The 27,968-nt window shown below is 58.3% G+C and overlaps 1 protein-coding gene across 1 annotated transcript; it reads left to right on the top strand.

Annotated features, from left to right (window-relative positions):
- Positions 1-65: 65 nt before the first annotated feature.
- Positions 66-26,045, top strand: TRIM29 (tripartite motif containing 29). The gene is made up of 9 exons (XM_060103698.1): positions 66-869; positions 9,154-9,249; positions 10,016-10,249; positions 11,416-11,614; positions 14,249-14,350; positions 16,698-16,781; positions 18,944-19,039; positions 21,990-22,066; positions 24,862-26,045. The coding sequence occupies exons 1-9, from the start codon at positions 66-68 to the stop codon at positions 24,922-24,924; spliced, it is 1,755 nt and encodes a 584-aa protein (XP_059959681.1). The 3' UTR covers positions 24,925-26,045.
- Positions 26,046-27,968: the final 1,923 nt, after the last annotated feature.

Below are 27,968 nucleotides of genomic sequence, written 5' to 3'. Positions count from 1 at the left end.
GCTGCGCGAAAGGTCACCCACCGCACCTCCAGCGAGCCCGACACAGACCAGCCAGGCGACCCGCAATGGAAGCTGCAGATGCCTCCAGGAGCAATGGGGCCAGCCTGGAAGCCAGGGGTGGCCGCAGCCCACTGGGCCTCAAAGGCAGCCTGGAGAATGGGGCCAAGGCCGAAGGTAAAGAGGCCAGGATCGGCAACGGGCACGGTAGGGAAGCGGCCGAGGGCAAGAGCCTGGGTGGCTCCCTGAAGCCAGGCGAGGGAAAGGGCTCCCTCCTCTTGGGCAACAAGGGGCGGCGGCCCATCATCCAATTTGTTGAGTCTGTGGATGACAAGGGCTCCAACTACTTCAGCATGGACTCTGGAGAAGGCAAGATGTCCCCCTATGCCAGGCTCCAGCTGGGGGCCCCCAAGAAGCCACCCATCACCTTTGCTGAGAAGGGGGAGCAGCGCAGGTCCATCTTCTCAGAGCCCTGCAAGCCCACGATGCCCATCATGGAGCCTGGGGACCTCCAGCGGAACAGCTGCCCCCGGGCCGCCTCGAGCAACCTCCTGCGCTCCAAGTCGGGCTCCGAGGAGGTCCTGTGCGACTCGTGCATCGGCAACAAGCAGAAGGCCGTCAAGTCCTGCCTGGTGTGCCAGGCCTCCTTCTGCGAGCTGCACCTCAAGCCCCACCTGGAGGGCGCCGCCTTCCGTGACCACCAGCTGCTCGAGCCCATCTGGGACTTCGAGGCCCGCAAGTGCCCCCTGCATGGCAAGACCATGGAACTCTTCTGCCAGACGGACCAGACCTGCATCTGCTACCTCTGCATGTTCCAGGAGCACAAGAACCACAGCACTGTGACCGTGGAAGAGGCCAAAGCCGAGAGGGAGGTAACAGCGGGCCCCTCCAGGTTTCTCCTCCCCCAACGCGTCCTCCCACCTCTTCTTCTCCACTGGGGGTTCCCAGGGTCTGGGGCTTAAGTCTCTGCTGTCCCTTGTCCTTTCTGAAAACAGTTCTTTCCCCTCCCGCCCCCAGGCTGGGAGTCAGAGACGGTTCCCCAATCCTCTAAGGCCTCAGGAGACCAGGCATCTCCTAGATGAGCAAATGGGGGCTCAGCAAAGATGGGGGGCTTGGCCAAGGTCATAGGATAAATTCAAGTCAGGTCAGGGAATCAGCACTCAGTCCTGGGCCCTGTGTCTACCTGGGTCTTTTCCTTCTTTCTTCCTTCCTTCCTTCCCTCCCTCCCTCCTTCCTTTCTTTTCTTTTCTTTCTTTCTTTTTTCCTTAAGGGAGAGAGAATTCTTCCCACCTGAGCAGGGCTGGCTTCTGGGATGAGTCATGGGTGAGGAGGAGGGAATTTGAGGACCACTTCAAGGCCCTTTTTTTCTAGCTTCAGAGTTGGCTTTTGCAGTCCAGTGGCTCCTTCTTGTTCTATCAGATCCCCCACCCAGTCTCTTGACTCTCCCAGTGGCCTCTTTTATCCTTCCCTCCGCTGGGCCCCGTGTGCTTTGTGTGTGTGGTTGTATGTGGACATACCTCTGCCTGTAGGTGGACACTCTTGGTGAGGGTTGGAGTGTGGGGGGGTGTTTATTCATATGTGGATGTTTGCATATGACTGTATATGTGATACGTTAAGTATGTTTGTGTTCTGTGTACGTGATCCTGCGTGTGCTTCTGTGGGGAGGAGAGGGGGTGTGTGGAAGCCTGTGAACGTGGACACCTTACACCTGGAGAGGGTGTGCTGGACCAAAGGCTCAGCTGTGGCTGCCGCTACTGACTCCACAGATGCTGGGCTGGTGTACCCGCGGCCACACAGCTCTGTGACATGGGCGGTCTCCAGCCGGTGGTCAAGGCAGGGCACCTGACTTTCCGCACCCTGCAGAATGGGGCAACACAGGACACCCTCTGGGCCCAGCCTTCCTAACCGAGAGTCTGTAGGTTACTCTCTCCTACCCACACCCCTGGGCAGGAGAGATGAGTCAGAGATGAGAAAAGACTCAAAGATCCTTTACAGAAGCCTCATTTGGCCCAGGAAAAAGGTGATCCCAGTTTCCCTAACTCCCTGACCCCAGTCTGGCTTCAAGCTTCAGATAGGGAGATGGAGATGGGGCAGGGGCCATGGACCCCACCTCCAGGACACCTAGGAAGTCAAAACAGAACGAGGGCCAATCATCCTCAGCCACCGCAAGTAAGAAATTGCAGAGTCCCAGGCTGTGTTTTAGGAGACCTGACTTCCAGTCCTGGTTTTTGCCTCTAACCAGCTGTGAGATGGTGGACAAGTCCCTTCCATTCTCTCAGGCTTGGTTTCCCTTCATGTGAAACTAAGGGATTGGACTAGATTGGAAGTTTTCAAAGGACCCCTGGAGCCCTAGGATTCTTGGGAATGTCTTTGAGGCATCAGGGATGAGGAGGGGGGCTGATTGATGCCAAGAAATCAGGGGACCCCTGTCCCCACCCCCAGTGCAAGCAGCGCATCCTCTTATTTATCTGTAGGTTTGCCCCCAAATTTCATCTGAAACAAGGGTATGTCCACTTAAGAAAAGCCTGAGTGCCCCTGGAGGACGGGACGGTCTTGGGCAGTTTTCTCTGGTGGCACCTGGGACTCGGACTTCATGTTCTAGTACTGGGACAGGACTCAAAGACACAGTTCTCACCCTTGAAGGCTCATGACGTAGGTCAAGAGGCAGAGCTCAGACGCACACACCAGTCTGGGGCGCATCCCCCCAGTTACACAGCAGTGGCTGTAAGTAAACATCAACTTGCAGAGGGCAGAACGTCAGACTGGAGCGTCAGCAATCTCGTCAGTCTGCTCCCCACCTCGCCTGGGGACTCAGGCCCAGAGAAAGGAAGAGCCCTGTCCAAGCTCAGTGTTTGAGGAAGAAGTTCCCTGAGTCCTCAACCAATGATGGGGAGCAACTTAGGGGAAGGGTTAGGGTTCCTTTGAGGGGGATGGGATTGCAGGGACTCAGGGGAAAATGTCTGATTCACTGGAGTGACTTTAGGGGTGGGAGCTTCAGACTGTATGTGTGTGTGTGTGTGTGTGCATGCGTGTGTGTGCACCAGCAGTGTAGGTAGGCAGGGATGGGTGGTGCCGAGCAGCTGAGTGGAGATGGAGATGGAGTGGGGCACTTTGTCCCGGTCTGGCTCTGCTGGAACGTCAGACGTGAGGGATGTTGGCACAGAGCAGTGTTAGATGGGCCGACAGATCAAAGTGGACTGGCCTGTCAATCCTGGCATCCTTTGGAGGCAGCCCCTGCAGACTCAGACATTAGGGCCCCACACAGCTTTGTGCAAGGAGCCCCGTCCAGAACCTGTTCTGCAGCCTGGTTGGTGAGGCCCAGGTGAGGTGATCGCTGACCTATCTTGGTTACTTGCACAAAAGTGTAGACAACACCCAGGGCTGCGGTGCTCATCTCTTGGGCCTCAGACCTTGCTACAGACTCCGAGCAGAGGCAGTGCTGGAGAAAGGCCCCTTGGTGTGCCAGCGTGACAACCCTTCTTCTGCTGACCCAAGATCAGAAGGTCTCCCATTCCACTCCGAATGTCACAAGGGAGGTCCACAGATGTCCTGTGGCCCACCCCTCTGCCTCTGGGCATTTCCTGGGCTGGATTACACTGATGAGATTGCAGTGTACATATCCATCCTTTCCTGTGTCTCGTGGCCCTTCCTCCTGCCTATCCCGAGTGCCTTCTGCTGCATCGGGTCAGGGTGGAGGATTCCTGGCCATGGCTGCTTGCTGCAGGGCGGCCTGCCTGTCATGGGTCCTCTTGGGTTCTGGGTTGGCAGCCTGGCAAGGCGCCGGGAGGAGTGCTCAGGCCAAGCATTGCTCTGGAGGGCGAGGTCCTAGCTCGTCAGCGTGGCTCAGATTCCGTGCGTTGGTCTTTCTCCTGACGTCATCACTTGGCTCGGTTCCTCTCTGTCACCATGGCCTGTGGCTTTGCTTCAGGTCTCATTGCCCAATTCTTCCTTGAAGGCTGAACTGCCGGGCTGCTGGGCATGGGCAGTTGCTGCTCATTGAGTTTTGGGAGCTGTGCTGGTCTGGGCTTTTGGGGCTCTTTGGGTGGACAGCCATGACTGGGGTTTGGGAAGATGAGCCAGGCAAAAGGCCTAGGGTGCCGTGGCAGGTGCTGGGACCATCCTCCCCAGAGATTCTGGGGGAAACCTTCTGCTCTGGGACAGGGTGGGTGAGAAAGGAGGTGGGATGAACTCTGTGGGTGCTGGAGAGGAAAGGACAAAATAAAAGAGGTACAGAGGCAGGAGGCAGGGAAGTAGAGTGCCAGGGAGGCAGGCAGGAGACACCCCTGTCTTTATGGAGTACATCTGTATGCCAGGCGCTAGCCTGAGCGTTTACACGTTTACTCCTGACGACGGTCCCACGGGGTGGGAGTAACTGCATCTATTTTATAGGTGAAGAAATGGGCTCAAAGATGCCAAGAAACTTACCCAACGTTACAGCACTGGGACGTGGCAGAGCTGGGATTCAGATTCACTGTGGCCGTAGCCCAGCCTGTTTCCTCTCCACCATTTTCAATGTTGTTTTTATAGGGTTGGCAGTGGCTCCTTGGGGTCACCTGGGAGGTTCTGATTCAGGGGGTCAGGGCCTGGGATCTGTACTTTTAAGTTACCCTCAGGGATTCGAATACGTAGTCAGGTTGGAAATCAGGAATCTAGTCCAGTTTTACCAGGAAGAAACCGAGGCCTGGGAGGTGGGGTAACATGTCAAGGGCCCGATGCTGGTCTGGAGACAGTCTGGGTGATGCTCTTCCCACCCCGTCTTGCCCCTGCCTCGTCCTGACACCCAAGGAAGCAGAAGGAAGGGTGTGCCCCAGCTAAGCAGAGTAATACTGGGCTGTTTGACATCTGTGTGGAAATGGGGACATCTCTCCAGCATTTCAGATTCTTATCCATAAAATCACCATTTGTCTGAAAGTACAAATTTGGCAATTAACTGGCTCATCTGGCAAATGTCACAGCCAACGGCCTGTGTGGTTAATTCAGACCAGGGGAGGATCCCTCGGGGCCCCATCTCCTCTTCTGTGGGGGCAGCGCAGGCACGTGTCCAGGTGAGTGCTCAGGTGAGTCTGCACCTGAAGGCCCCGTCTGTCCGGCCGAGACGCCAACAGCCACTGGCCACCCCTCTGCCCCCCCAAGGCCGGAAGCATTTCAAGGCCGTGTGGCTTACACAGGCCCGTCCCAGGCAACTGAGCCAGAGGCAATCGCCATGGAGGAATGTGGGAGAAGGGAACAAAGAAGGCATTTAGGGACAGGCCTGGGCAGGGTGTAGGGAGTGAGCTGGGGAGAAGGAGGAAGTCGGGAGGGAGGTGTAGACAGGGGTGGAGCTGAGGGGAGCTGAGGCCCTGTCAGACATCAGGAGATTTAATGAGATTTCAAGGGAGGAGGGAAAGAAGGAGAAAGCGGGGCCTCAGGGGGTGATGGAGAGGGTGTGGGGAGGAGAGGAAAAGAGGCAGAATTGATGAATTGCCCCATCTGTGAGGTGGGGGAGCTTGGGCGGGAGTGAAGGGCATGGATGATGTCCTGGGAGGTACAGAGAGCAGCCCAGAGGTGGAGGCCACGTGACAGAGCTGAGTCCTGTTGCTGTGTTGTGGTCTTCCCACTTCCTCGCTGGGAGAACTCAGGCAAGCTCCTCAATGTTTCTGGGCCTCGGTTTCTGCATCTGTAAAATGGGGATAACATGGCTTGCCTCCCCAGGGGGCTTTTGCAGATGAAAGGAAAAATGCGGGCATATAGTGGATGCTCAGTAAAGCAGTTAGGGTCCTTCCTTCTAAGGTTGCAGGAGAACCCAGTATTTTGGAGCCTTCCTATGTTTTATTGTTTCCTATATCCTGCCTTTTCTGGCTTTTGTGCAACCCTGCCAGCAGGGAAAAATTGCCAAGGGCTAAACAGATGCTGGATACATCCCCAGAGGTCTCACCCCAAACCCTCTTCTCCTGACAGGGCAGCACTCATCCCAGAGGTGAGAGCAGACCCTTTTAGTAGCACAGAGTTCCCAGCCCAAGGTCCCTGGTGCCCTGCAAGTCTGGCCTTGCAAGGCCCCCTCCCAGCCGATGTTGACTTCCCTGGTGCCCCAAAGAAACCAGGAGACTAGTTTCTCCTCCGCCCTGACTGATGTTTCCGCCCACTGCTGCAGACAGGGCGGCTCCGCTTTTCTCTCACCTGTTTCCAGATCGGCTGCCTCTCCCTCCGGCCCTCCCAGGTCTCTGGCTCTCCTCTGTGCGCCCCTGCTAGCCTCCCTCTTCCCTGCCTCTCTTGCTCAGGATGGACCCCAGGGGCTGACTCCTGCTACCCTTAGCCGAGGCTCTTCATTGTTCTAGAGCCCCTGGACTCTCCCTCCTCTGTACTCAGTGCCTTCTTCCTCCCTCTTGGCCAGTGAGTCTGTGCTCTGTGGGTAAGACCTTTCCTCGCCTTAATCCCCCATGCCCCACAGCTGCCAGCTGGTGCCCCAAGCACGTCTGCTCACTCCGCTGGTTCCTCACCTTCACCTTCTCTAGGCAAACCTTCTCCCCTCGCACAGGGGATTAGCCTGCCTGCACCACCCCCTTTATCCTACCTCCTTTCCGCTTTCCCCAATATCCTCCAATCTTCAGTTCCCCACCATCTAAGCCTCTACTTTGCATCTGCAGCCCAATGTCTTGACCTCCCTCCCCTCGCCCCTGGACGACTCACTCTGTATCCCGAATGCGTACGCACCACCCCTGGGCCCCAGCACAATGACACACTCCATCCACAGCGCTGAACACCACCAAGACCTCAGCTGCATGCACCTGCCCACTCCCCTCACTTACCCGTGCCTGTGGGCCTGCCCGCCACCCTGTCCTCTCCCCTCCGAGCCGGCTCCTGGTCCATGGAAGGTGCCCCACCCAGCTGTGGGGAGGGGACCACTTGTCAGCGCTTTCTCTGTGCCAGGTGCTCTCTGAGAGCCTCACTTGCCTGATCCCAGTTCATCCCACACCTGGCTGGGAGATGGCCCTCATACTACTTCCATGAAAAATGGGAGTGACCGAGGCACCAAGTTTGTTAACTTGTGAAGGCCACCTGCCTAGAGGTGGTGGTAACTGGATTCAAAGCCTTGGAGCCCCAGTCCTGGGCTCTGGGTGGGCTCCCTCCTGGATCCCCCAGGCTCATTTCATGGAAGAACTGCCCTGCGCCTGCGCCCCGGCCCCCCAGGCCTGGGGGTGGGAGTGAATGCACTTTTGTTCTCTGCTTTCCTTGTTCTGGGTGCTGAGGTAGGGTGAGAAGCCCCAACGCCAGCCGCTCTATTGCTGAGCTGGTGAGGACGTCTCAGCTGCTGGGGGAGGCGGCTTCCGGCGTCCCATCCCCCTGGGGCCTTGCTTGCTGGGGGTGAGGGACTCTCCAGGGACGGGAAAGTTGCCCAGCACAGACCCACTGTCCGGCCTTTAGGCTTCTTCCTCACAGCTCAGACCCGCCTACCAGTCCCAGGCTTCCCAGGAACCTTCCAGGCCACCGGCTCTGCCAACCTCGGAGTTCCGGGCTCTTGGTTCTGCCCCCTTAGAGAGTCTCCGCTGCCCACTTGGGGTCTGGGTCCCTTGGCTCTCCAACCTCCCACCACCGTGTCTATTGACAGCTGGCTTCTCCCAGCCTTTGTCCAGAGACCAGGCCACATCCTCATCTTCATCCGCGTCTACTCCTCCTCTTAAACACTTTCCATCCCTGGCGATGGCATTTTCCGTGCTGTGAGCTTTCCAGCACGTAGCTCGTGGGGCACATGCTTTCTGAGAAGAACTTAGAGTCTCTGGCCTGGGGATCCCAGGGCTGTGGGCAGAGCGGGTAGGGCTGGAATCCCGGGCTGTCTGGGGGCTCTGCAGCTCCTGCTCTAGGCCTTCCCAGCTTCTCCACCAGCTTCTCGGCCCTCTGGGCACTTTTTCAAGAAAGCCAGGACTCTCTCTCCTCCATCAATCCACTTCCCTGGGTGTCTGCACGGGGACCCACCAGCAGCCCCCTGGCCTGGGAGCGTATCCAGGAGGCGTGACGTGTGCGCCCAGCTGCTCAGGACTCCTTGCCAAGAGAGCTCACGTTCCTGGTGGTTTGTGGCTTCCACATCTTGACTCTTCTTGTGGCTCCTCAAGGAGACGGCTGGAAATGGGTGGGACTCTGTGTTCAGAACCCAGTGTAGTGGGGAGACCGGTGAGCACTCTGGGGTGTTCTCAGATGCCTTGGTCTTCCTGCCTTCAGGTGGAGATCACCCACCTGTCTTCCAAGCTGGCAGGTGCTTTGGGAGCACACGTGGGGAACCCACAGAACAAAAGAGGTGCCTCTTGGCTGAACTGGATTGACCTTGGCTTCAAGCCTCCACTTTTGTCTCTGTTGTAGCTGCTTTTCAGAGCAGGACATTCCTCCGCTGGAAGGAAACTATTATCCATACTTTCCGTATCCATCAGAGCTCATGTCCCAGCTCATTCCTGATAGATCCTCTTCCCAACCCACCCCAGCCCCTGACAGCCCATGTTCTCTTCCTGAGCAGGGGTGCCTAGAACCTCTCCTTCTCTTCTCCCATCCACCCTCACTGCCTCACTTGCTGGCCTTTCTTCTCCCCCAGGGACCCTGAATAAAGTCCCGAACTTGCCCAAACTGCAGACGGCACTCCCTTTCCCATCAACAGGTTTCTAACTGTGCCTGCCCAGACAGAGTCCCCGCTGGCGGCCACCCAGGCTCCTGCTTGCAACACAAGCCTCACGTCATATCATAGAAACGCTGCACACTGTGACTGCCACGGGACACTCCCTGGGCTGGGCTCTGCTGAGCTGGGCTGCGTCCCCTTTCTCCCCTAAGCTGCTCCCTGATGGCCCCAGGTGCATTGAAAGGAGTGGGAACCCCGTAAATGAGCTTCCTTCCTGCTCACGTTGGGTGGAAGGCCTGGCAGAGGGTCAGCCTTATGAAGACATGGCTGGGCTGCCCAGCCCCAGAGCCCTGCGTTTACAGTGAGATGGCGTTTGACTTGTTGCTGGATCCTCGGTGACTGGCGTGGTGCCTGGCATATGCGACGGCCTGATGAGTGTTTGCTGAATGAACGGCTGAAGGGCTGAGTGGTGGATCCTGCTCGAGTTTGCCCCCTGGGTGGGCCCACTCCCGGACTCTCTGGTTCTCTTCCACCTCTTCCCCCTGACTTTTCCTCCAACCCCGGCTCCTTCCCTGCAGACAGAGCTGTCACTGCAAAAGGAGCAGCTGCAGCTCAAGATCATCGAGATCGAAGATGAAGCTGAGAAGTGGCAGAAGGAGAAGGACCACATCAAGGTAAGCAGCCCCCAGGGCTCTCCCCACCCTGTGCTGCCTGGAGGAGGCAGGCCTGTGCTCCAGCTCGAGGTCTCAGGCCCACAGTTACAACCCACACTCGTTTCTTCTGGGTTCTCTTGCCCCCTTCTAAGTGTGGGCCAGGCATCCATGTTGCCCAGCACCTAATGCTCATTTTACTTTATCCCAGCAAATAAAGACCCTGGACCAACTTGTCCTCCAGTGTGGCTTCCAATGTCCACCGATGTCTGTTCTGCCCACCAGGCTACCCAGCCACCAAATGCATGCTATTTTCCCTTTACTTGTGTCAGTGTGGCTAGATGTATGTCTGCCATGGTTTGAATGCTTGTAAACTACAACCTGAAATCATTGACTCTTGACCCTGGCTACATAAACAGCTCATTAATTCACTTTCTGAATGATGTTTGGGTCTGGTTGAAGTTTCAATGGACACACCCTGAGTCATCTGGCAACTTCTGGGCCCATGGAGTTACCCAAGGGTAGAATGATAGGTCATGTCAACCCACCAAGGGGGAGGAGCTGCTGATAGATAAGGAAAGGTGGGCTGTTAAAAAAAACCCTGGCCATCTCTATCAAGGGATGGCATCCCTCAATGATGACTTTGAATGAGATTCTTGGTTGAACAGGCTTGCAGGCTCAGGGCAGTAGAAATGCCCTGACTCTATGTTGGGAACCTAAAGCTGCACCCTCTAGAGAGATTTTTAATTACTGAAACCATCCTTCCTCTCTCCCCTCACTCTGGACGCAGAGCTTCACCACCAGTGAGAAGGCCACCCTGGAGCAGAACTTCCGAGACCTGATGCGGGACCTGGAGAAGCAAAAGGAGGAAGTGAGGGCTGCACTGGAGCAACGGGAGCAGGATGCTGAAGACCAAATGGAGGTGATCGTTGATGCTCTTCATGAGAGGGCCAAGGTGCTGCAGGACGACAAGCAGACCAGGGAGCAGCTCCACAGCATCAGCGACTCAGTGCTGTTTCTGCAGGTAACAAGCAACTCCTCTGTCATTCAATCCCTCAATCCTTCTATCCACTACCCAGACCCTCATCCAGTGTCCATCTGTCCATCCATCCACCTATCCACCATCCATCATCCATCCATTTATCCATCCATTTGTCCCTCTAAGCTCCATTCCATCTGTCTATTTAATTTTTCCATCCAAGCCACTTCCTTACCTACTTTAAAGATGGCACACAAATACCACCTTTTCCCCACTTCAATTGATAAGTACAGATAGTGCTCCAGGCTCAGTAGGAAACAGTTCTGTGATCAATTAATGATGCCTGCACTGGGTATGGGTGTGTGTGACATATGAGTGCTGCATATTTGTTTTCCTTCATCTTGTCTGTCTGTCAATTCCTCCATCCATCCTTCCACCTGCTAGACTGTGTTGGGTACTGCACGCCCAGTACTCTATTAGCTGCTGTGGAGAATAGAAAGGCATAAGACATGGTTATTGCCCTCAAGGAGCTGCAATCTGTCTGGGAAGATAAGACACGTACAATTAGATAACAATATAGAAGAGGGTGTAATTAAGTGATAAAGCCTATGGTTCAGGAGATAAGAGCCTGTGGAAGCTCTGGGAAGGGCAAACAGGCTGGAGACAGCTTTGTGGAGGCGGTGGAATTTGACTGGGTCTTGAAGTCCCATTAGGATTTGAGATGAAGGGATTCTCCAGTGAGAGGGAAGGGAGATGAGAAGTGCCGAAGTGTAGAGGCAGTGAGTGGGCATGAGCAGGGGGAGAAACCACCATGACTGACCCATACGCTAGTAATTCCTTGCCTTTCTTTGGTGCTTTCACGCCCAAAGACTTCACAGCTTGTGTCACACCCATAAACCCCTATGAGGTAGGCACAATGCACCCAGTTTAAGAGATAGGAACCACGGAGTCACATGTCTCGGTGCTAGTGCCATTAGGGATATTAGCATCTAGTGGATTTTAGTTGAACCCTTTCATTTTACAGAAGAATAAGAAACAAGTGCTTAGTGGGAAAAAGTGGGACTAGTTAGTAGCAGAGCTAGATCTAGAGCCCAGCTCCTCTGCATCCTGTGCTGAGTCTTCCAGCTGGACCATGAAGGCCCCGTGCAGAGAAAGGTCCCCATAGCTCCCAGAGACCCAGAAAGTTAATGGCTTCTTTCCTTTCCTGGTAGGAATATGGCGCCTTGATGAGCAGTTACTCCCTCCCCCCGCCCCTGCCCACCTATCATGTTCTATTGGAGGGGGAGGGCCTGGGGCAGTCGCTGGGCAACTTCAAGGACGACCTGCTGAATGTGTGCATGCGCCATGTTGAGAAGATGTGCAAGGGGGACCTGAGCCGTAACTTCATCGAGAGGAACCACATGGAGAACGGTGAGTACCCTCTTGTGTGCAGGCCCCAAGGCCATGAATGTTTCCTCCCAGGCCAAGTCCTGCTGCCTGGTGCAGGCCGACATCGAGCCAGCTGGCCCCTCACTGTTCCCAGCCACCCATCCCACTTAAGGGTGTTTGGACTAGGATTCAGGGATGGTACCCCTCTCCCTTGAAGTTGCTGCCACAGTTACGCAGCTATTACAAGGGGCCTCCAGGGCAGGAAGCATCCCAGGCACTGGCTACACAAATGTCTTCTCTGCGGGTTGTCCATCAAACTCAGGGATTGGTTTCATTCAGCTCTGCGTCTGCTTGGCGGACCCAATCCAGCAGCTGTGTAGATGCTGCAGCTTGTAAGGGCCAGACTCCAACCTGGTGGCTTTGCTGGCTCCAGTGGACATGACCTAGAACTGCATGTGTGCTTGGAGGGAGAACTTGCCTGTCACCATGGCCGTGCTGAGCAGTGTTGAGACCAGAGGTGGACCTGGCCTGGTGGCCCGGCTGGGGATGGTTGGGCACAGCGTGTCTTGGTGACTCACCAGCTCCCCTGAAGTCAGCTTCTCTACTGAATCACTCTGTCCTCTGCAGAGGCAACTGAATCACCTCACAGCGTCCTAACATGAGAAACTGCCCCATTAAGTGCTTTTCCACCACTCCCAGCCCAGTCCCTTTAGGGCCTGAAGCTGGACACTTTCCCCAAGCCCCACCCAGTGGCCCAGGCCTTGAGGTTGCAGCCTAACTAATGACTTCTAGCCCCAGCACCCCGAAGGCAGTGACCCTGGTCTTTGGTCTCCGAAGGGAGCATGTGATTCTTTGGGGGATGAGAAGGGGTAATAGTGCACAGAAAGGCTGGGACTCAGGGGGCAGCATCTGTATGTCTTGGGGATGGTGATGTCACACAGTGTCTCCGTGAGATGTGAGGGACATTCAGTCACACCTGAGGACAGATAAGCCATTTCAGCAAGACCATCATTTGGCTTCAAGTGGCACCTGGGTCCTGAAATCCTCCTAATGACCATGGCGACCATCCTGAGGGGACGGCTCACAGCGATTGGGTCCTCCCTGGACGCTGGCTTTGTGGGAACGCCTCCCTTACATTATCTTAGTCTCCCTGTGGGATGAATTGCATGTCACAGATGAGAAGGCTGAGACTTAGAGAAGAAGCTTTTCAAAGGGCACACGGCTAAGCAGGGGGCGAGCTGGGTTTCAAACTCTGCTGTTCAACGCCTCCACCCGGTGTCCTCTCATCTGAGAAGCAGCTGCTGCTGGTGGCTGTGCAGAGGAGTTGGGAGTGTGATGATCATGACCCCTGGGGTACACACCTGGTACGGGAGCCCCTCCGCTGAGGTCTGGTCGGACTGATGAGGACAGCCCCGACCGGGTTGGGGTGCCCACCTCCCACCTGCAGCCCGCCCACTGTGCCATTTCTAGGTCATGATAGTGCTGGCCAAGACCTCTGTGCAAGTGGGGCCCTGGGCCCTGTCCAAGGTGTGCTGGGAAGCGGCTGCCAGAAGAGGATGGGTGCTACTGATGTCAGCAGCCCTGCACCTGTGCCTGGGGCCCCGGGCCTCCATGTTGGCGTTTTGGCACTGCTGTGTGCTTGGGAGTGTGTCTGGCTGTAGGAGGTGGGGTGTGGGTGGCCGGTGAGTCAGACCTTGGAGTGACCGTCTTCTCTCCCTTGATTGCAGTCTGCACACCGGACAGAGCAGGGACTCAATCCCCACCATCAAAGGTGTGGGGTCTGAGACGCACCAGAGCATCTTCATCCTGGGCTTGGTGGGGACGGGACGGGGCCAACATCAAGGAGGATTTCTATTTGTCGTGAAGCGCCTACTGTGTGCCAGGCCCCTGCTCGGCACACGTGATGGAGATGAAGGATGAGCATCCTCACTCCTCCTCTTGCCCGGGAGAGAGGGAGAGGGCAGGGCAGAGGGAATGTAGGAGATGGGGAAGTAGCAGGAGAACGGACTGGGCCAGAGGGCAGCGGGGGAAAGGCAAACTTGGAGCCACAGATTTGTTTGGGTTCAAGGGGGTCTGCCGGTGGGTGTAGGGGGGAGTCAGCTAGACTTAGCTACCCCTCCTGAGTAGCTCACTCTCCCCTGCACGGCTCCGCAGCTGGATCCCTGGCCATGGAGGCCAATGCTGGGACTTCATTCCATCTCATTCCTGGGCTGCCAGCAGCGGCTGAGACAGAGCCAGGAGACAGGGATGAAGGCTCGAGCCCCACACCTGCCCTTACGGGCCCTGTGACACGGGGCAGTGGCTTCCCTCCCCTCCTGAGCCTCAGTTTCCTTATCTGTCACCTGGGCATCTTCACATCAGCCCAAGGGTTGATGCACACATCAAACAAGAAATGAAACGCAGTAGCACCTTGTAAACTGCAAAGTGCCTTGCACACGTTTTCCTCACAGGGGCCAGTCACAGGGAGGGTGGATGGCCCACCACACAGACCCTCTCTAGCCCCCCCAGGAGCTCAGGGCCGGAGGGGATGCTGGGCAGGGGGCCATCTTCTCCAAGGTTGGGGACCTCGCCTCTCCCTGGGACAGAGGGGCTATGGGCTGCCTCAGCGACACCCTCAGTGGCTCAGCGCATCCTCCCCACCTGCCCCTCTGCTGACCCGACCTCTCTGCTTCCCAGGGAATGACCATCGCTACGTGAACAACTACAGTAACAGCTACACCAGCGAGTGGAATGCTCCAGACACCGTGAAGAAGTACTCCATGTACCTCACATCCAAGGGTAAGGGAAGGGAGGAGATCCTCCGCTGCGGGGATGGTCCAGGAGAGACGCAGCCAGGTTCCCCTGGGGAGTGACCCTCGCGGACAGGCCTGGGAAGGTCCTGGCGCCTACCTATTTCCCGGTGTAAGTAGCAGCACCTCCTCTCGCCCTCCGTCTGGCACCTGCCCCTCAGCTTCCCTGCCCTGTGCCCACCCCTCCCACCCCCGCGCCTCCAGCCCACACCCTCCTTCTCTTTCCTTCCGGAGGGGCTCCTGGCTGCTGGCCTCAGCCACTCCCGTCCACCGGGCTGAGCTGGGTTTTGCTTCTGCTGAGGTTTCTGTGGTCCTGAGGGAGGGCTGGCTTCTCCAGAGCCATCCCGCTCCTCCAGGCAGGGGGGTGACGGCTGCTCTTTTAAATTCCTCACCCCCCACCCCATGCACGCCAGCCCCTCAGCCCTCCATCCCAGGCCCTGGCGAGGCGCCGCCTGAGGAGCGGCAGCCCAGCTCGGCGTGGGTAGAGACCAGCGCCTGGCTGTCCTTGCCCTGCTGTAGCCCGTCATATTCTTTGGCACCAGCAACAAACCACAGCGATGCCCGTGACGTAAGGGTGGTTGTGCCCGGTGGACAGAGGGGTGTGTGCATGTGTGTGTGTTGTGAGGGGCCGGGGGTCAGGACAGGAGAGGGTGTGCAGGCAAGGGGGAGAAAGGAGACGTGGGGAAGACGCCAGGGCCTGGAGCGGGGAGCCTCGAGGCCCTGGGCACTGATCCACACGCCTCAGATGCGCACACACCGACTCAGTGGGAGGGGCCCAGGGGAGATGAGCTCAGCAGAGAGGAACCTTGGCCTCCCCACCCAACTTGAAAACAACACCTGGGCTTCCAGCAAAGAAGCTGGACCTGAGTACTGGGCCCTACATTCCTGGCCGGGGCGGGTCTTGCTCCCTTCCCTCCCCCGGGGCGCTCTCCTTTGGGTCTAGTCCTGTGAGAGGGTGAGCTGCGTTAACCAGCCCCATTCCAGCATCACTGGCCCTGACCCGGACCCTTCTGGCTCCCCAGCTTCTGAGGATCAGACCCTGGGGTGGTATCAAGTCCCCCGACTGGCCCCTGCTTGGCTGGCCTGCTCTGTAGAAGGCGGAGGGGAGCGGAGCAATAATGGGGGATTGAGGAAAGAGCATGGACCCGCCCAGATGTCACCCGAGAGCCGGGGCCTGGTGACCTTGGGCCGGTCACTGCCCCCTCAGTATCCTCATCTGAGAAGAAGGAGCTTGGACTCAGCTGTTAAGAGAGCGTCCAGCTCTGTTACCGTGAGACAGGCTGTGACATCTGTAAGGAGAAGAAACAGGTTCCTCCTCTGCGACGGGAGGGAGGAAATCTGGGAGCCCCGGGCTCAAGGTAGAGGCAGGGGAGGGGCCAAGGGAGTCAGTAAGGAGATCAGGAAGCAAGGCCACCAACGGATAGTGGCCTGAGTCTGGGAGCTTTGGGGCAGTGGGACTGGGCAGTGAGACTTCCGGGAGAGATTAGTTTCCAGGCTCCCTGCAAGAGGGGCCAGGGGCTCAGTAGAGAGGGCGTGGCTGTGATGGACAGAGGGCGCAGGGCAAGAGGGATGGACTGCAGGGGTGCGGGTTTAGAGGAGGACCAGCTGGTGCTCGGCCAGAACGGGAGTGGGGCTGGTAGGCGGGAGGGCAGAAGCCGATGGAGGACTCTGACCCATGCAGACGCACGTGGGGAACGCGTTGTCTTCATCTGTGAAGTAGCGGTGCGGAGCCCGTTCTGTCTGCCTTCCTCCCAAGACTGTTGTGGAGCCTGAATGGGGGAGGGAGGGAAACACCTGTGGCATTTAGCGCTCGTCCCTGGGGAAAGCATCCCTGTAGTGGGGGAGGTATTTGTGACACAAGCCCATCAGGCCCCTCCAGGTGGCAGCCCTCATTTGGTCAAGGGCCCTACACCTTTGCCCCATGGTGGCCATGGCCCAACTTCCTCATGGGCACCCCATTTCCCAGCCTCTGGGGTCTCAGTCACACAGGGCCTGGCTCAGGAAGGCTCGGGTGACCCTCAAAGCCCCTAATTAGGGCAACCATACATCTTAGTCTATCTAGGACTCTCCAGGTTTACACCTGGTGCCCCCAACATAACTATTCATAGCACCCTTTCACGCTCAGAACCATTCTGATTGGAAAGGTAACTTACGTGGTCACCTTATCCTAGACCCAAGGGAGCTGCCTTGGTGGGGGAACAGGCCCTGGCACAGGCAGAGGCCGCTGTCTGGGGGCAAGGAATCCTGCAGTACACCCCTCAGGTCAGAGCCACAGGCCCCCGACTGAGCCAGGTCCCCCTTTCTGCAATGACAGCCCCTCCTCGTGTGCTTCACAGGTGGGGCCAGGACGTCGTACCAGCCGGTGTCCCCCAACCGCCTCTCCAAGGAGAAGACCTTCAACAATCTGTATGGCCCCAAAGGTAGGAGGCGGCTCAGCTGGGGGGTGGGCAGGAGGGGCTGTGGGCTGGGTCATGGGCAGGGGGTCTGGGCTCCCCACGTGAGGTGAATGTGGGGAGCTGGGGTGGGGTTGGGGACCCAGAGACGGGTGACAAGGGGTCCTAGTGGGCTTAGGGCATGTGCGCGTGTATGCGCGTATACGGGCATGTGTGTGCGTGTGTACGCATGTGTGTGATGTCGTTAGGCTGAGGAAAGGCAGCCGGGCACCTCGGCATCCCTGGAAATCCCTGAGTCCATAGGATCTTCTCCCTGAAGGCTGAGTCAGGGGGAAGTGAACACCAGGGTTAGGTGTGGGGACTTCCCTCAGCAGATGTCGGGGCAGGGACAGAGGACCTCTCCTGATTTGTGTACTCCTGGGTCGGAAAGTCATACAGTGGTTAAGACAAACTAGGGGAGCAGGAAACAAGAAGTCAGGCATGCTATGAAATGGACCGTCCCTGGAAACCCAGGAGGTATTGTTGCCAGGGAGGTGTGTGGGCGACTCATCCTTAAGACCCGGGAGGGGTGGGATGGGGGTGGAGACACGGCTTCCCCAGGGAGAGCTGCTGAGCGCAGGGTCCACTCTGCCCACAGTGCTGAGGGCACCGCTGCGCCGAGGGCAGGGCCGACCCTCGATGAGCCCAGCTTCTGGGGGCTCCTACGGGGGGTGCCACATGCGGGGGCGGGGAGGGGACCAGGCCAGCTCTGCCAGAGCACCCCTCGGACACAGCACCAGGACATCTGAAGAGACGAGGAAGGGAGTCGGGGCTCGGTAGTGAGGACCAGGCCCCCGGAGATCTGGAAGGTCAGGGGCACCGTGGGCAGGGCCATGCCCAGGCCTCTAGGTGCAGGACTGGGTTCACCACCAAGCACCGGAGACTGTGAGCTCCGTGAGGGCAGATGCTGGGTCTGCCCTGTTCCCCGCTGCGACCCCAGGGTCCAGAAGAAGGCGGGGCTCAGCAAACATTTGTTGAATGAGAGGAAGAGGGCACCAATGAATGGGCGAAGGAAAGGGCAAGGCGGATGGCCCCTTGGAGCCTTGGCGGGCATGCTCAGTGAGGGCCTTGCTGCAGAGTCTGCCCGAGATCCCTGTGGGAGGGGGTCCACGACGGGGCAGGCCACCCGCCCCAACCCCATGTGACCGCTGACCCGGCTCCACCCCGCAGGCAGCAGCAGGAGAAGATCGCCAGGGCTGGTGGGCTCCGCTGTGGAGTGAGCTCAACCAAGGGGGGAGTCCCCCACGCTCTGGGCTGCTGAGCGGGTGCACTGCCCACAGGGGCTCTCGAAGGCCCTCGCGGTGCCCCTGCTGTCCCTGCCACACCGTCCCCACGGCCTCTTTTTGTCCACCTGCAAATGGACACTTGCAGCCTGTTCAACCTGGCAAACAGAATTTCAGGACTTGTATCAGCTGCTTCCGCCTCCAAGTTTTCGCCTGTGTATTTATTTGTTCCTTTACTCATTCACCCATCCATCAGCTGTACAGTGAGCACCTTCCAGGAAGCAGGCTGGGTGCCAGGCACTGGGTGTGATGCTGGGCCAGACGGGCATTCCACCTGCCCCCACAGAGCCCGGTGGGGGACGTGGACCATTAAACGTGCAGTTACAATGCCATACGGGGCGTGGGGCTGAGACACATGCAGACTTGGGGGAGGTGACACGGAAGCTGATACCTGAAGACCCGACACCTGAATCTCCTAAGCATGGGGGAGCAGGTGGGCTATTCTAGGCAGAGGATCTGGGCTGTGCAAAAAGCCTGGGGCAAACGAGAGCCTGGTGTGTGTCAAGAGCTCAGAGTGCAGCCTGGTTGGAGCATTGAGTGCTGGAGGCCCACCTGCAGGCGAAGGCAGAAAGTGGAGACCGTGGGGAGGGGGAGGGCCACATGAAAGGGCTGAGGGCCGTGCTAAGGACTTTGTACCTTAATCTGAGGGCAGCGGGCTGTTAGGTAGGGCAAGGGCCTGACAACACTTTATAGTTTAGAAGGACAGCTTGATGGCAGGAAGGATTGGCCAGAAGTGTGATGAGGGACCAGCAGTGTCCTGGCTGGAGACGTGCGGGGGCTGGAGAGATTCACAGAAATGGCCATGTCCCGGCCTGCATCCCCCATGCCAAGCTGTCCAGGGCTGATGCCTCTTCCTTCCCCCACCAGGTAACTACACCTCCCGGGTCTGGGAATACTCCTCCCCCGTCCAGAGCTCCGATGACCTGCCTGCCGTGCAAGGCAGCTCTTCCTTCTCCCTGAAAGGTGAGCCCACCCCATCCGGAGTGCCTTGGACTCTACTCACAAGTTCTTACCTTGTAAGAATCTGAGCCCAGCCTCCACGTCTCTGCTGTCAGGAGGGCTGGGCCACCACACGCCGGTACCTCAGGATGTGCTGTGGTACAGGCCTCGGTGTCATGGAGGTGCGGACACATGACACCCTCTACAACCCCCACCCCAGACATCCCCAGGGTGCTTCCATCAGGCACCGAGTCTTCTTATTGCAGAAAGTTTATTTAACTCAGTCACCCAGTGACTCCCAGCCTTGGTTGACTCTAGAACCCTGTGACCACATAGCACCTGTCAGCATCCCATGGAGCCAGAGTCCTGCCGAGTCCCTGCTGGGAGAGGCAGATGAGATGATCTCTAAGGCGTCCCAAGTCTGATTCTGCCCCCCAGAGCTCTTTGACAAGGCTGAGCAGCCGATGCCTCCTGTCCCCTGGGGATGGGATCATCCTGGGGGGCAGGCCTGAGCCAGGCTTGAGCCAGGCCCCAGCTCACAGTGGGGCCCACGGCCCTCCCATCTCTTCTGAAAGGTGCATGGGGCAGCTCTGATGGGCTGAGGTGGGAGCAGGCCTGTCTGCCTTCTGGCTTGGAGACATCGGGCCTGGGAGACAGGATAAGCAGGCTGGGTGGGCTCAGGCGGAGGGAGTGGGAAAGGGGCAGGCGGACCTCCAGGCAGTGGCCTCGGATGGTGGCTTTATCATCCAGCATTCCCTTCCGGGCTGGATCCCAGCCTATACCCAGGGCTGGGATTCTTGGATCTGCCAGCAAGGAGATATGACTAGAGGGTCCCGGCCTGCAGGACCCCTAGGCCTGGGGAGTTCTGGGACTTGCCTTGGCCTGTCTGGCTTCCAACAGATCATCCCTGATCTCTGGTCAAGCTTGGATTAAAGGCCACCCGGCAGGGAAGACGGCCACCCTTAGGTGTGATTTGGAGCTTTCACGCTCCCTAGCATCTCCCCGTTGGTCTGCGGTCTCCCCAGGCGAAGGCCTTGTCCTAGGAGAGCCTCTCCTCCAAAACACCAACACCGGGACACCTGTTGTCACCTTCATGCAGATCAGCTCCCCAGATCTGCTGGGAATGGCCTATATGGGGGTTCTGGGCAGGGGCTGCCTGCCTGCCTGGGAGGACTGACTCCTGCTCTGGGGCGGGGGAGGCAGGGAGTACACTCAGGCTGCCAGGGAGGACTGAGCGAGGGCTTTGAGAGCGGCCGTGCCCGTGGGACGTGTGACTCCCTCTGGGCCCTCCTGGGACCAGTGCTAATGGCCCTCTCTCCCAGCAGGCACTAGAAAAGTCCCCTATCAGTTCACCACCTTGGGACAGGCTACCACAGAGTTTTCCAAACCACCGGACAGCAGTGGGCTGTTTAAATATCATCCTGGTACCTGCCTGTTTTACATCCCCCCCACCTTTTCCCTCCCACAGCAGGGCAAATGGGACACCCTATGGGTCTCTCTGCCACTTCTAGGGTGTCCTGGTCCCTCCTCCCCAGAGCCCCCTGGAAGAGGATGCATGCCCCTCGCCCCCTGCCATCCCTAGCCCACCTGCCCCTGGATGCTGCCTGCTATACAGGCTGGTCTCCTGGACCACACCCCTGCCGCATCCCCATCCCCACCTCTCTCATGGCTGGCTTGGGATCTTCTTTCTGGGAACTGAGAAGCGAGACCTGAATTCCCCCCTCTCAACCTCCCACTCAGGACCTGAGGAACCCTCTCTTTCCAAGGCTGCCCCCATCCCCAGATGCAGGGAGACAGCCGGGTTCTCTGCTCTGTTTCCAACCCCTTGCCAACCCGGGGAAGGGCTGGTCTCGCTGGCAGCCTGGCAGTGCTACAGGTGGTTTCTGGGCCTGACCAGCTCATCCGCCTTTGAGCAGGCCAGCCTGCCCAGGGCTGCCGGCCTGCAGGGCTCCAGCCTGCCCAGGGCTGCCGGCCTGCAGGGCTCCAGCCTGCCCCTGCCAAGGACAGACCCTGTTTATTTCTTGAGCTCCTCCATGTCCGGGTCACAGGCTGTTCCTTGCCAGACGCCACCGCCAGTCCCTGCAGGCTGAGGGCTGACACTGAGAGCGCTTTTCACAGTTCTGTGGACTGGAGCTCCTTACAGACCCGCTGGGCTGAGGGGGAGGGGTGGGGAGGTGGGCTTGGGCAGCGCTGCCCCGGACCAGCGCCTCGAGGACCCCAGGCCCAGATGGCGCCCATGTGCTCCAGGCGCCCTTGGGCTCGCTGTTTTAACCCTGGACCGCAGCCACATTGCTGCCCCTCTCTGGGCCGCAGCCTCCTGCTCGTGAAGCAGGGAAGGGGGAGCCAAACTAGGCAGACAGAACACGAGGATGGGTTTTGGAGTCCAGCAAACCTGGGTTCTAATTCTGACCATTGATTATTAGCTGTGCAGCTCAGGGCAACAGAAACAGGGAAGACCTATGCGAGTCCCAGCACAGTGCCTGGCACAAGTGGAGCCAATACATGGGGAGCCTCGTCCACACAGTTGGCGGGCAGGGCGGGGGGGGGGGGCAGTTGGGATGAGTGCCTAATGGTGGAAATCCTGGCAGGTCGTGCTCATAAAGTGGCTTCCCTGGGCTTTGGGGAGGGGAGGGGTCTGTGGAGTGAGCCTTCAGGGTGGTTGGGGGAAATCCCAGCAAGTGGTGTGATCCTGACCTGGATTTGGGGTGACACTCCCCTGCCGCTTGGCCCAGCCCACCTGGCCCGTTCCTCCTCCTTCTGTCTGCCTTGGGGCCCCCTCCCTTTGGCCTACCTCCTCAGGATTTTCCATTGCAACCCTCCTGGCTCCTGCATGCCTCCTCAGGGTTGGCTGCACTTGGTCATGGGCTGCATGGAGCTTGGCAGTCACTTTGGAGATGGCGTCTGTGGTGCTCCGGCCCTGGGCCCCTGACCGCCAGCCCGTGCTCCCTCTGACCAGAGCCTCTTGTCTCCCCAGGCTATCCTTCCCTCCTCAGGAACCAAAGCCCCAAGGCCCAGCCCCAGACTTGGAAATCCAGCAAGCAGAATTATCTGGTGAGTGAGGAGAGCCTGCCTGGGCATGAGCATGTGCAGAATGGGCACTGAATGGGACTCCCAGGAGCAACTGGTCAGGGCCTGTGGGAGGATGGTGACGTCTCTGAGCCATGGGATGGAGGTGGCAGTGGCCTGAATATCTGCATACAGCAAAGGGTAGTAAAGAAAGACCCAGGGCTAATAGGCAGGGGGCCTGGGTAAAGATATACTTCTTGGGCCTCAGTTTTCTAATCTGTAAAGTGGGCAGCCCAAGATATTTTTTATGTGCAAATGCTTGTTTGCTGCCTATGCTTGTTGAATGATGGTCAAAATGCTGAGTCCAGGGGACGGGCATCCTAGAGATGAGTCTCGCTTCCCTGGGGGCCAGCTCTGACAGCACAGAAGTCATTGGGATGATAGCGTGGGTAAGGCAGAGGCTGCAAAGTTAGGAATAGATATATTTAGGGTTCGATAGCTAATGACCCTGAGCTGGGGCATCAAAGAGTAGCACGAGAGGAAGCATGGTCTTGGGGCCCAGCCACCTGCTGACTGTGGGGTCCTGAGTGAGTCAGAGCCCTTTCTGGGGCTCTATTATGCAGTGCTGAGATGGGGTTGAACTCTAATACCTGTAGACCTGACATGCCTGAGCCCTGCCTGAGACCTCAGCGATCAGGGGTTGTCCTTCATGTGCTGTGCCTTCACTTCCCCGCATGGGCCTTCTCCTCCAAGGCCCCTGCCAGGCCCTGCTGAAGGAGTCAGCCAGCTGCCTTGGGATGGGGGTGGCATCTGCTGGGCCCAGGGGCTGGAGCCCCCGGCTCCCTTCTGTCTTTGCATTTGGAGGTCAGAGCATGGAGGGGTGATTTGCTTCAGGTCACAAAGAGTGACTGGGGCTGGTTTAATTGGAGAGAATCTTTAATTTGCTGGCGATGGAGCTAAGTGATGGTGTGTGTAATCTGAGCCAGGCGCAGGGCCACGGCAACAGCAGGGCTGCAAAAAGCAGATATGGAGAGAAAAAGGAAGCTTTCTCTTCCTGGACTCGGTCCTTCTCCTCCCTCCCGCTACTTTTCCTCCCTCCCAGAGCCCTGATCCCAGCAGAGAAGGCTCATCATCACCTTGAGATGCCTGGCAGGGCAGGGTTCCGGGGTCCCCAGCTGGCACCCAGCACTGGGGAAATGGAGGCAGGTGCTAGTGTAGGAAGAGGCTGGCCTGGGGTCTGGCCCCAGTCCTCTCACCAGCTTGCCATGCGAGTCATTCTTCCCCTGTGCCTCAGTCTCCCCATCTGTAACATAAGGCAGATGGCCTGGATGCTTTCATAGCTCTTCCAACTTTCATGTGACCCTGAGCCAGGGAGGGAACGGGGCAGGGGATGGGGGTGTGTGTGTGCAGGGAGCACCCTGCTCAGGTGCTCTGCTTGTGCCCGCCTACCACCCTGGACTCTTGACAAGACAGCGCCATTCACTGACCTGTGATCCATTTGATTGACCCAGCCTTCCTGTAAGAAAGGCTTCAGCCATTTCTGGGTCTATTCACTTTGCCTTACTGACTCCTTTGGGGTCCAGGCTGGCATCTGGGGATTAGGAGACCTGGTCCAGGCCCTGCTCTGCCACTGAGTAACTTTGGCTATGTCTTTCCCCGCCCTGGGTCTCCATCTCTTCCGTTGTTTAATAAGTGTTTTAACCAAGGCCTGAGCTAAGTTCCCTCAGCCCCTGCATTCCACAGGTCCCCAGTCCTGCTGTGGACCAGATGTAGGCAAGGAGCTACTGTAGATACAGGTTTCCAGGCAGGCAGGGCCAGGGCAGGGGCTGGGATCACCCTTGGGGTCTCCTGTACTGGGGTCATTGGGGTGTGAGGCGGGCCCAGGCTCTGACCCAGCTCAAGGGCAAAGCCACTTCTGGAGGCCCTCTAGGGGCCAAGGGGGCTCGCAGGAGCAAGAAGCAGCTAAAATGTGCTCTTCATTGCAGGCTGGAGGGCAATTTCTCAGGGACCTGATGAAATGATTGGGAAGAGAAGGAAGTGCTGATTTTGTGAAATTGCTGCGGGATGTAATACACAGGCTGGCAAGAAAGTTGTCGCCGGCTCTGTCCTGAGAGATGCTCCCTGAATCCCTATGAGGGTTCTGGGATGAGAGAGTTGGAAGGTCTGGGATGGGAGGCACCCAGTCTGTGTTGGGCTGGGGTGGTGGTTTGCCCTCTCTGCACCCCTTCTGTCAGGGAGAATTATGCAGAGAGATCAGAGACCAAGTCCTGAGAGTCAGAAGAGGTGCATTGACATGAGTGGGGCTGGGGGTTGAGCTCTGGAGCCTGGTTGCTGGGTCTCGAATCCCAGCTCCTCCGCTTGCCAGCTGGGTGACCTTGGGCAAGTTGCTTAGCCTCTCTGTGCCTTGGTTTGTTCATGTATAAAATGGGTATGATAAGCGTAACCCACTTAATTGGGTAGTTGTGAAAATTCAGTGAGTCCGTCTATGGAAAGCCCTCGTCCCAGTTCTGTAGAGTAGAGAACACCGTATTAATGGGACCTACGCTGGTGCTGGGAGGGGCTTCCTGGGCGTGGAGAGACCGGTTGACGAGGCTGAAGTTCAAGCTCACCAGTCGACTGATGGAGTGAATTCTAATTAGGATGTGAACCCAGAGACTCTGATAATACTGGGGCCCAACTCTAATCCCAGGGTAGATGGAGCTTGCGGGTTAGGCCACAGACCCCTAGAATTATTGGGGTTCAGACCACTGCTGCTTCCTGGCGGAGGTTAGGGGGTGGGCGTCCGGCTGGTAAGCTCGAGTGCCCTCCGACCTCCCTGACTACTCTTGTTTCCCCCGCAGTCGAACTACCGGCCCTTCTGCGTCAACAAAGGCAACGGGATCAGGTCCGGCGAGGCCCCATGAGTGCCAGGCAGGCAGGAACGAGGCACCGTCACCCCTGCCCTCCCCCACCAGCACTGCTGTTCTTGCTGCTCTTCTCATCTGGGTGGGAGGGGTCCTGGCCCTCCCCCCACCCCGCCCTCCCCTGCTCTCCCAGGGCCGCCTGGCCTCCCCGTCCTCCCCATCAGCCACGCCCCATCCAGGCCCCCTCCTGCTTTGTGACTAAGGATCACCATCTTTCCTGTGCTCAGAGGCCAACCCTCATGCGGGTGAGAGATAAGGCTTTTCTCCCCTAACACGCCACGTTCCCCCTTTTGGGTGGGATCCTTGGGGCCGGTAGAGGGTGCCCACACGGTACCAGCCTGCTTCCCCCGCCCAGGCCCCTGCTGTCTTCAGGCCTGTTGGCCATTTCTCTCCAAGGCCCCTTACCCTGTGATGCTGTCAGTAGGTGTCTGGCCATGACAGCGGCCCATGTCCCCCCAACACGGGCCCACTTCTTCCCAGCAACCTAGCCCCCTAGGAGAAGACTGGCCCCATGTGCCCTGCTCTGGTCCTACCTACCCAGGCTCAGCCTGGCGGGGCCTGCAGCCCTTGGCCACCACAGAGGGAAATCTCTCAGTGTCTTGGCATCACCCTGGCCGGCCTTGGGTCTCCCCACATCCACCGCGCATCTGTGGTCCCTGAGGACGGGCTCTCCTGGCTGGCAGGATGATCTTCACCAAGATATTCCTTTCTTCTACCTGCTGAGATAAGCGAGTCCCTTGATGTGATATACTCCACCCATGAAAATAGCTACCGGCCCAGCTGCTCCGAGGGAAATGTTTCATTGGTTTCATAATTGTGTTTCTCCCTGACAATGGGAAGCGAGCAGGCTGGTAAAAGTGTGGCTGGGCCGGTAGCCGCGGGTGCTTAGTTACAATGTGCCTTACACCCTGCCCGCACCCCCCCATCTACTGCCCCCACTAGAGTCTCCCTCTTCCCTCTGACTACCCTCCACGTTACATGTTGTCATGGGGCCCAGGGCCTGGAGAGGCGCTCACACCAGCAGCACCAAGGTGGGGTCATCCCTCCTCTCGCCATCCCCCTCCCAAGGGCCTGTGGGGGCTACGGGGAGAGGGGCCAGCTGTCAGGGGTGGGAGAAGGAGGGAGGGAGGCGTTCAGCTTGGGCTTTCCCTTCCTGAATAAACCATTGATCACTCACTTCTTTGTATTGAACAAGCGTTTCCCTGAGGGTCACCAGAGGGGCTGACTGCAGTTCTTCTGAACACACTTTTTCCACCTCTGATGAGTATGTGGTCATCTCCCCTCTTTCCTCCAGAAGATGTGGTTCCTTTGAGTCTCCCTCCCACCCCTCCCCACGCCCACCTGAGTCACTGGTGGGCAGTGCAGGACGCTGGACCCTCCTGAAGCGGCCTTGGTTAGCAGTGAGCAGAAGGGAGGATGGTACAGGTGGGGCCCGGGGGTCACCTGAACACCCCGAGGGCTGTGAGAGCTCAGAGCCCCCGGCCAGCCTACCCCAGAGTCCCCAGAGGGGAGCCAGGCCCAGGAATGGCTACCCACAGGCTGGGGTGAAGGCCAAGCAGAGGCTTCAGACCTGAGAGCCTTCTTAGTAGGGGGAGGGCTTCCTGGGCAGGGGAGCCCACAGCCGAGGCCTGGCAGGGGAGCCCCGCTCCCGAGGGCAGCGCCATCCTGAATTTGGGCTATAGGGAAAGGAGATGAGGCCTTGCAGTCCCTGGGAACCCAGAGAGGCCTGGAGAGGCAGTCAGGGAAGGCTCCCTGGAAGAGGCAAGCAAAACAGAAGGAAGCATGACTTGGGAGGGAGAGAAAGAGGGTGCAAGAAAATTACACCCCTGCCCCGGTGTGGCTGGGACGCGCCCCGCCCCCAGGCCCCTCCATTCTCATGTCCTTCTTTGCTCCCCACCGGGGGCCAAATGATCCCAGGGGAGCAGCCCCACGCACCTCAGTAAAAGAACCTCAGTGAGCTCACTGCTGGTCCATCGTCGAGGGGCAACACCCTCCTCTTCCCCTCCCTGCCCTGCTGGGCCGGGCAGCTTTGGGATGCCAGCCAGCAGCCAGACTTCCCAGAAGGGGGCTCCTTGGAATCAGGAGAGATGGATAAGAGGATGACCGGGAGGAAAGAGGGGAAGGAAGGAAGGGAAGGTGAAGGGAGAACCTTCTGCCGTCATCAGGAAGCAGTCGACTGCGCGTGGGACGCTCTGCCACCTTGGTGCCCTCCCTTGAGGTCTGGGAGCAGTGTCCTCGGCCTTGGCTGCGGCTCCCCGCTGCCCCGGGTGCTGGTTCCATGAGCAATGTCCTCTGAGGAGTGTTCCCCTCCCAGCAGGCCCATCTCAGTGACACCCAGTGCCCCGTGGCCTCCCCCACCTTCTTTAGGACCTGCAGTCTCTGTGGCTGTCATGGTGAAGAGGGCCACCACCCCCGCCCCCGGGCTCCAGGGGCACCCAGATGCTCTGAGAAAGGGCCTGTCTGCCCACATTTTGGGTCCTTCCCCAAGCCCGCCAGCTTGAGGAGGGGAGATGGACCCCGGTCCTGCTGAATTCTCTGGGCTGAGAGCCATGGGGGCAGCTGGGCCCCTGCCTGTCTGAGGCCTGGGCCTCCCCAGGAGCGGCCACCTGCAGCCTGGAGGTCCTGGGCCCTCTGCTGGGACCTGGGTGGGGACGTCCCCCAAGCACGGTGCTCCCACATCCATCCCCACCAGTTCCATTACCGCCAGAGCTGTGATTATAAAACAATCAAGGGAATCCTTTCTTCCCACTTCTTAGAAAGCCTCCCTCCTCAGTGTGAATGAAAACATTGGGACTATCGCAGGCCCCAGATGGCTCAGGGAATGGGAGGGGAGATGTCCCTCCCCAGAACGGGAGAGAAAGGAGAGAAGCAAGACTCCATTCCTATTCTAGTTTCCCTCAGATCCATGCTCCCCTGTGCCTTGTCCTCACCAGCTCTGTGCCTTAGGCGATTCCGGGGGTGCTGTGGGTAGCCTGCCGGCATAGGGCTGGAGGAGGCAGCGCAGCAGAGCTGGGGCTCAGCAGGGAGCTGGGCCAGGTAGTTGG

This window comes from Mesoplodon densirostris, chromosome 7 (genome assembly GCF_025265405.1).
Source record: "Mesoplodon densirostris isolate mMesDen1 chromosome 7, mMesDen1 primary haplotype, whole genome shotgun sequence".
NCBI classification, from domain to species: domain Eukaryota; kingdom Metazoa; phylum Chordata; class Mammalia; order Artiodactyla; family Ziphiidae; genus Mesoplodon; species Mesoplodon densirostris.
Note: the sequence above shows the minus strand (reverse complement) of the source record. Positions and strands in the feature narration are given on the sequence as shown.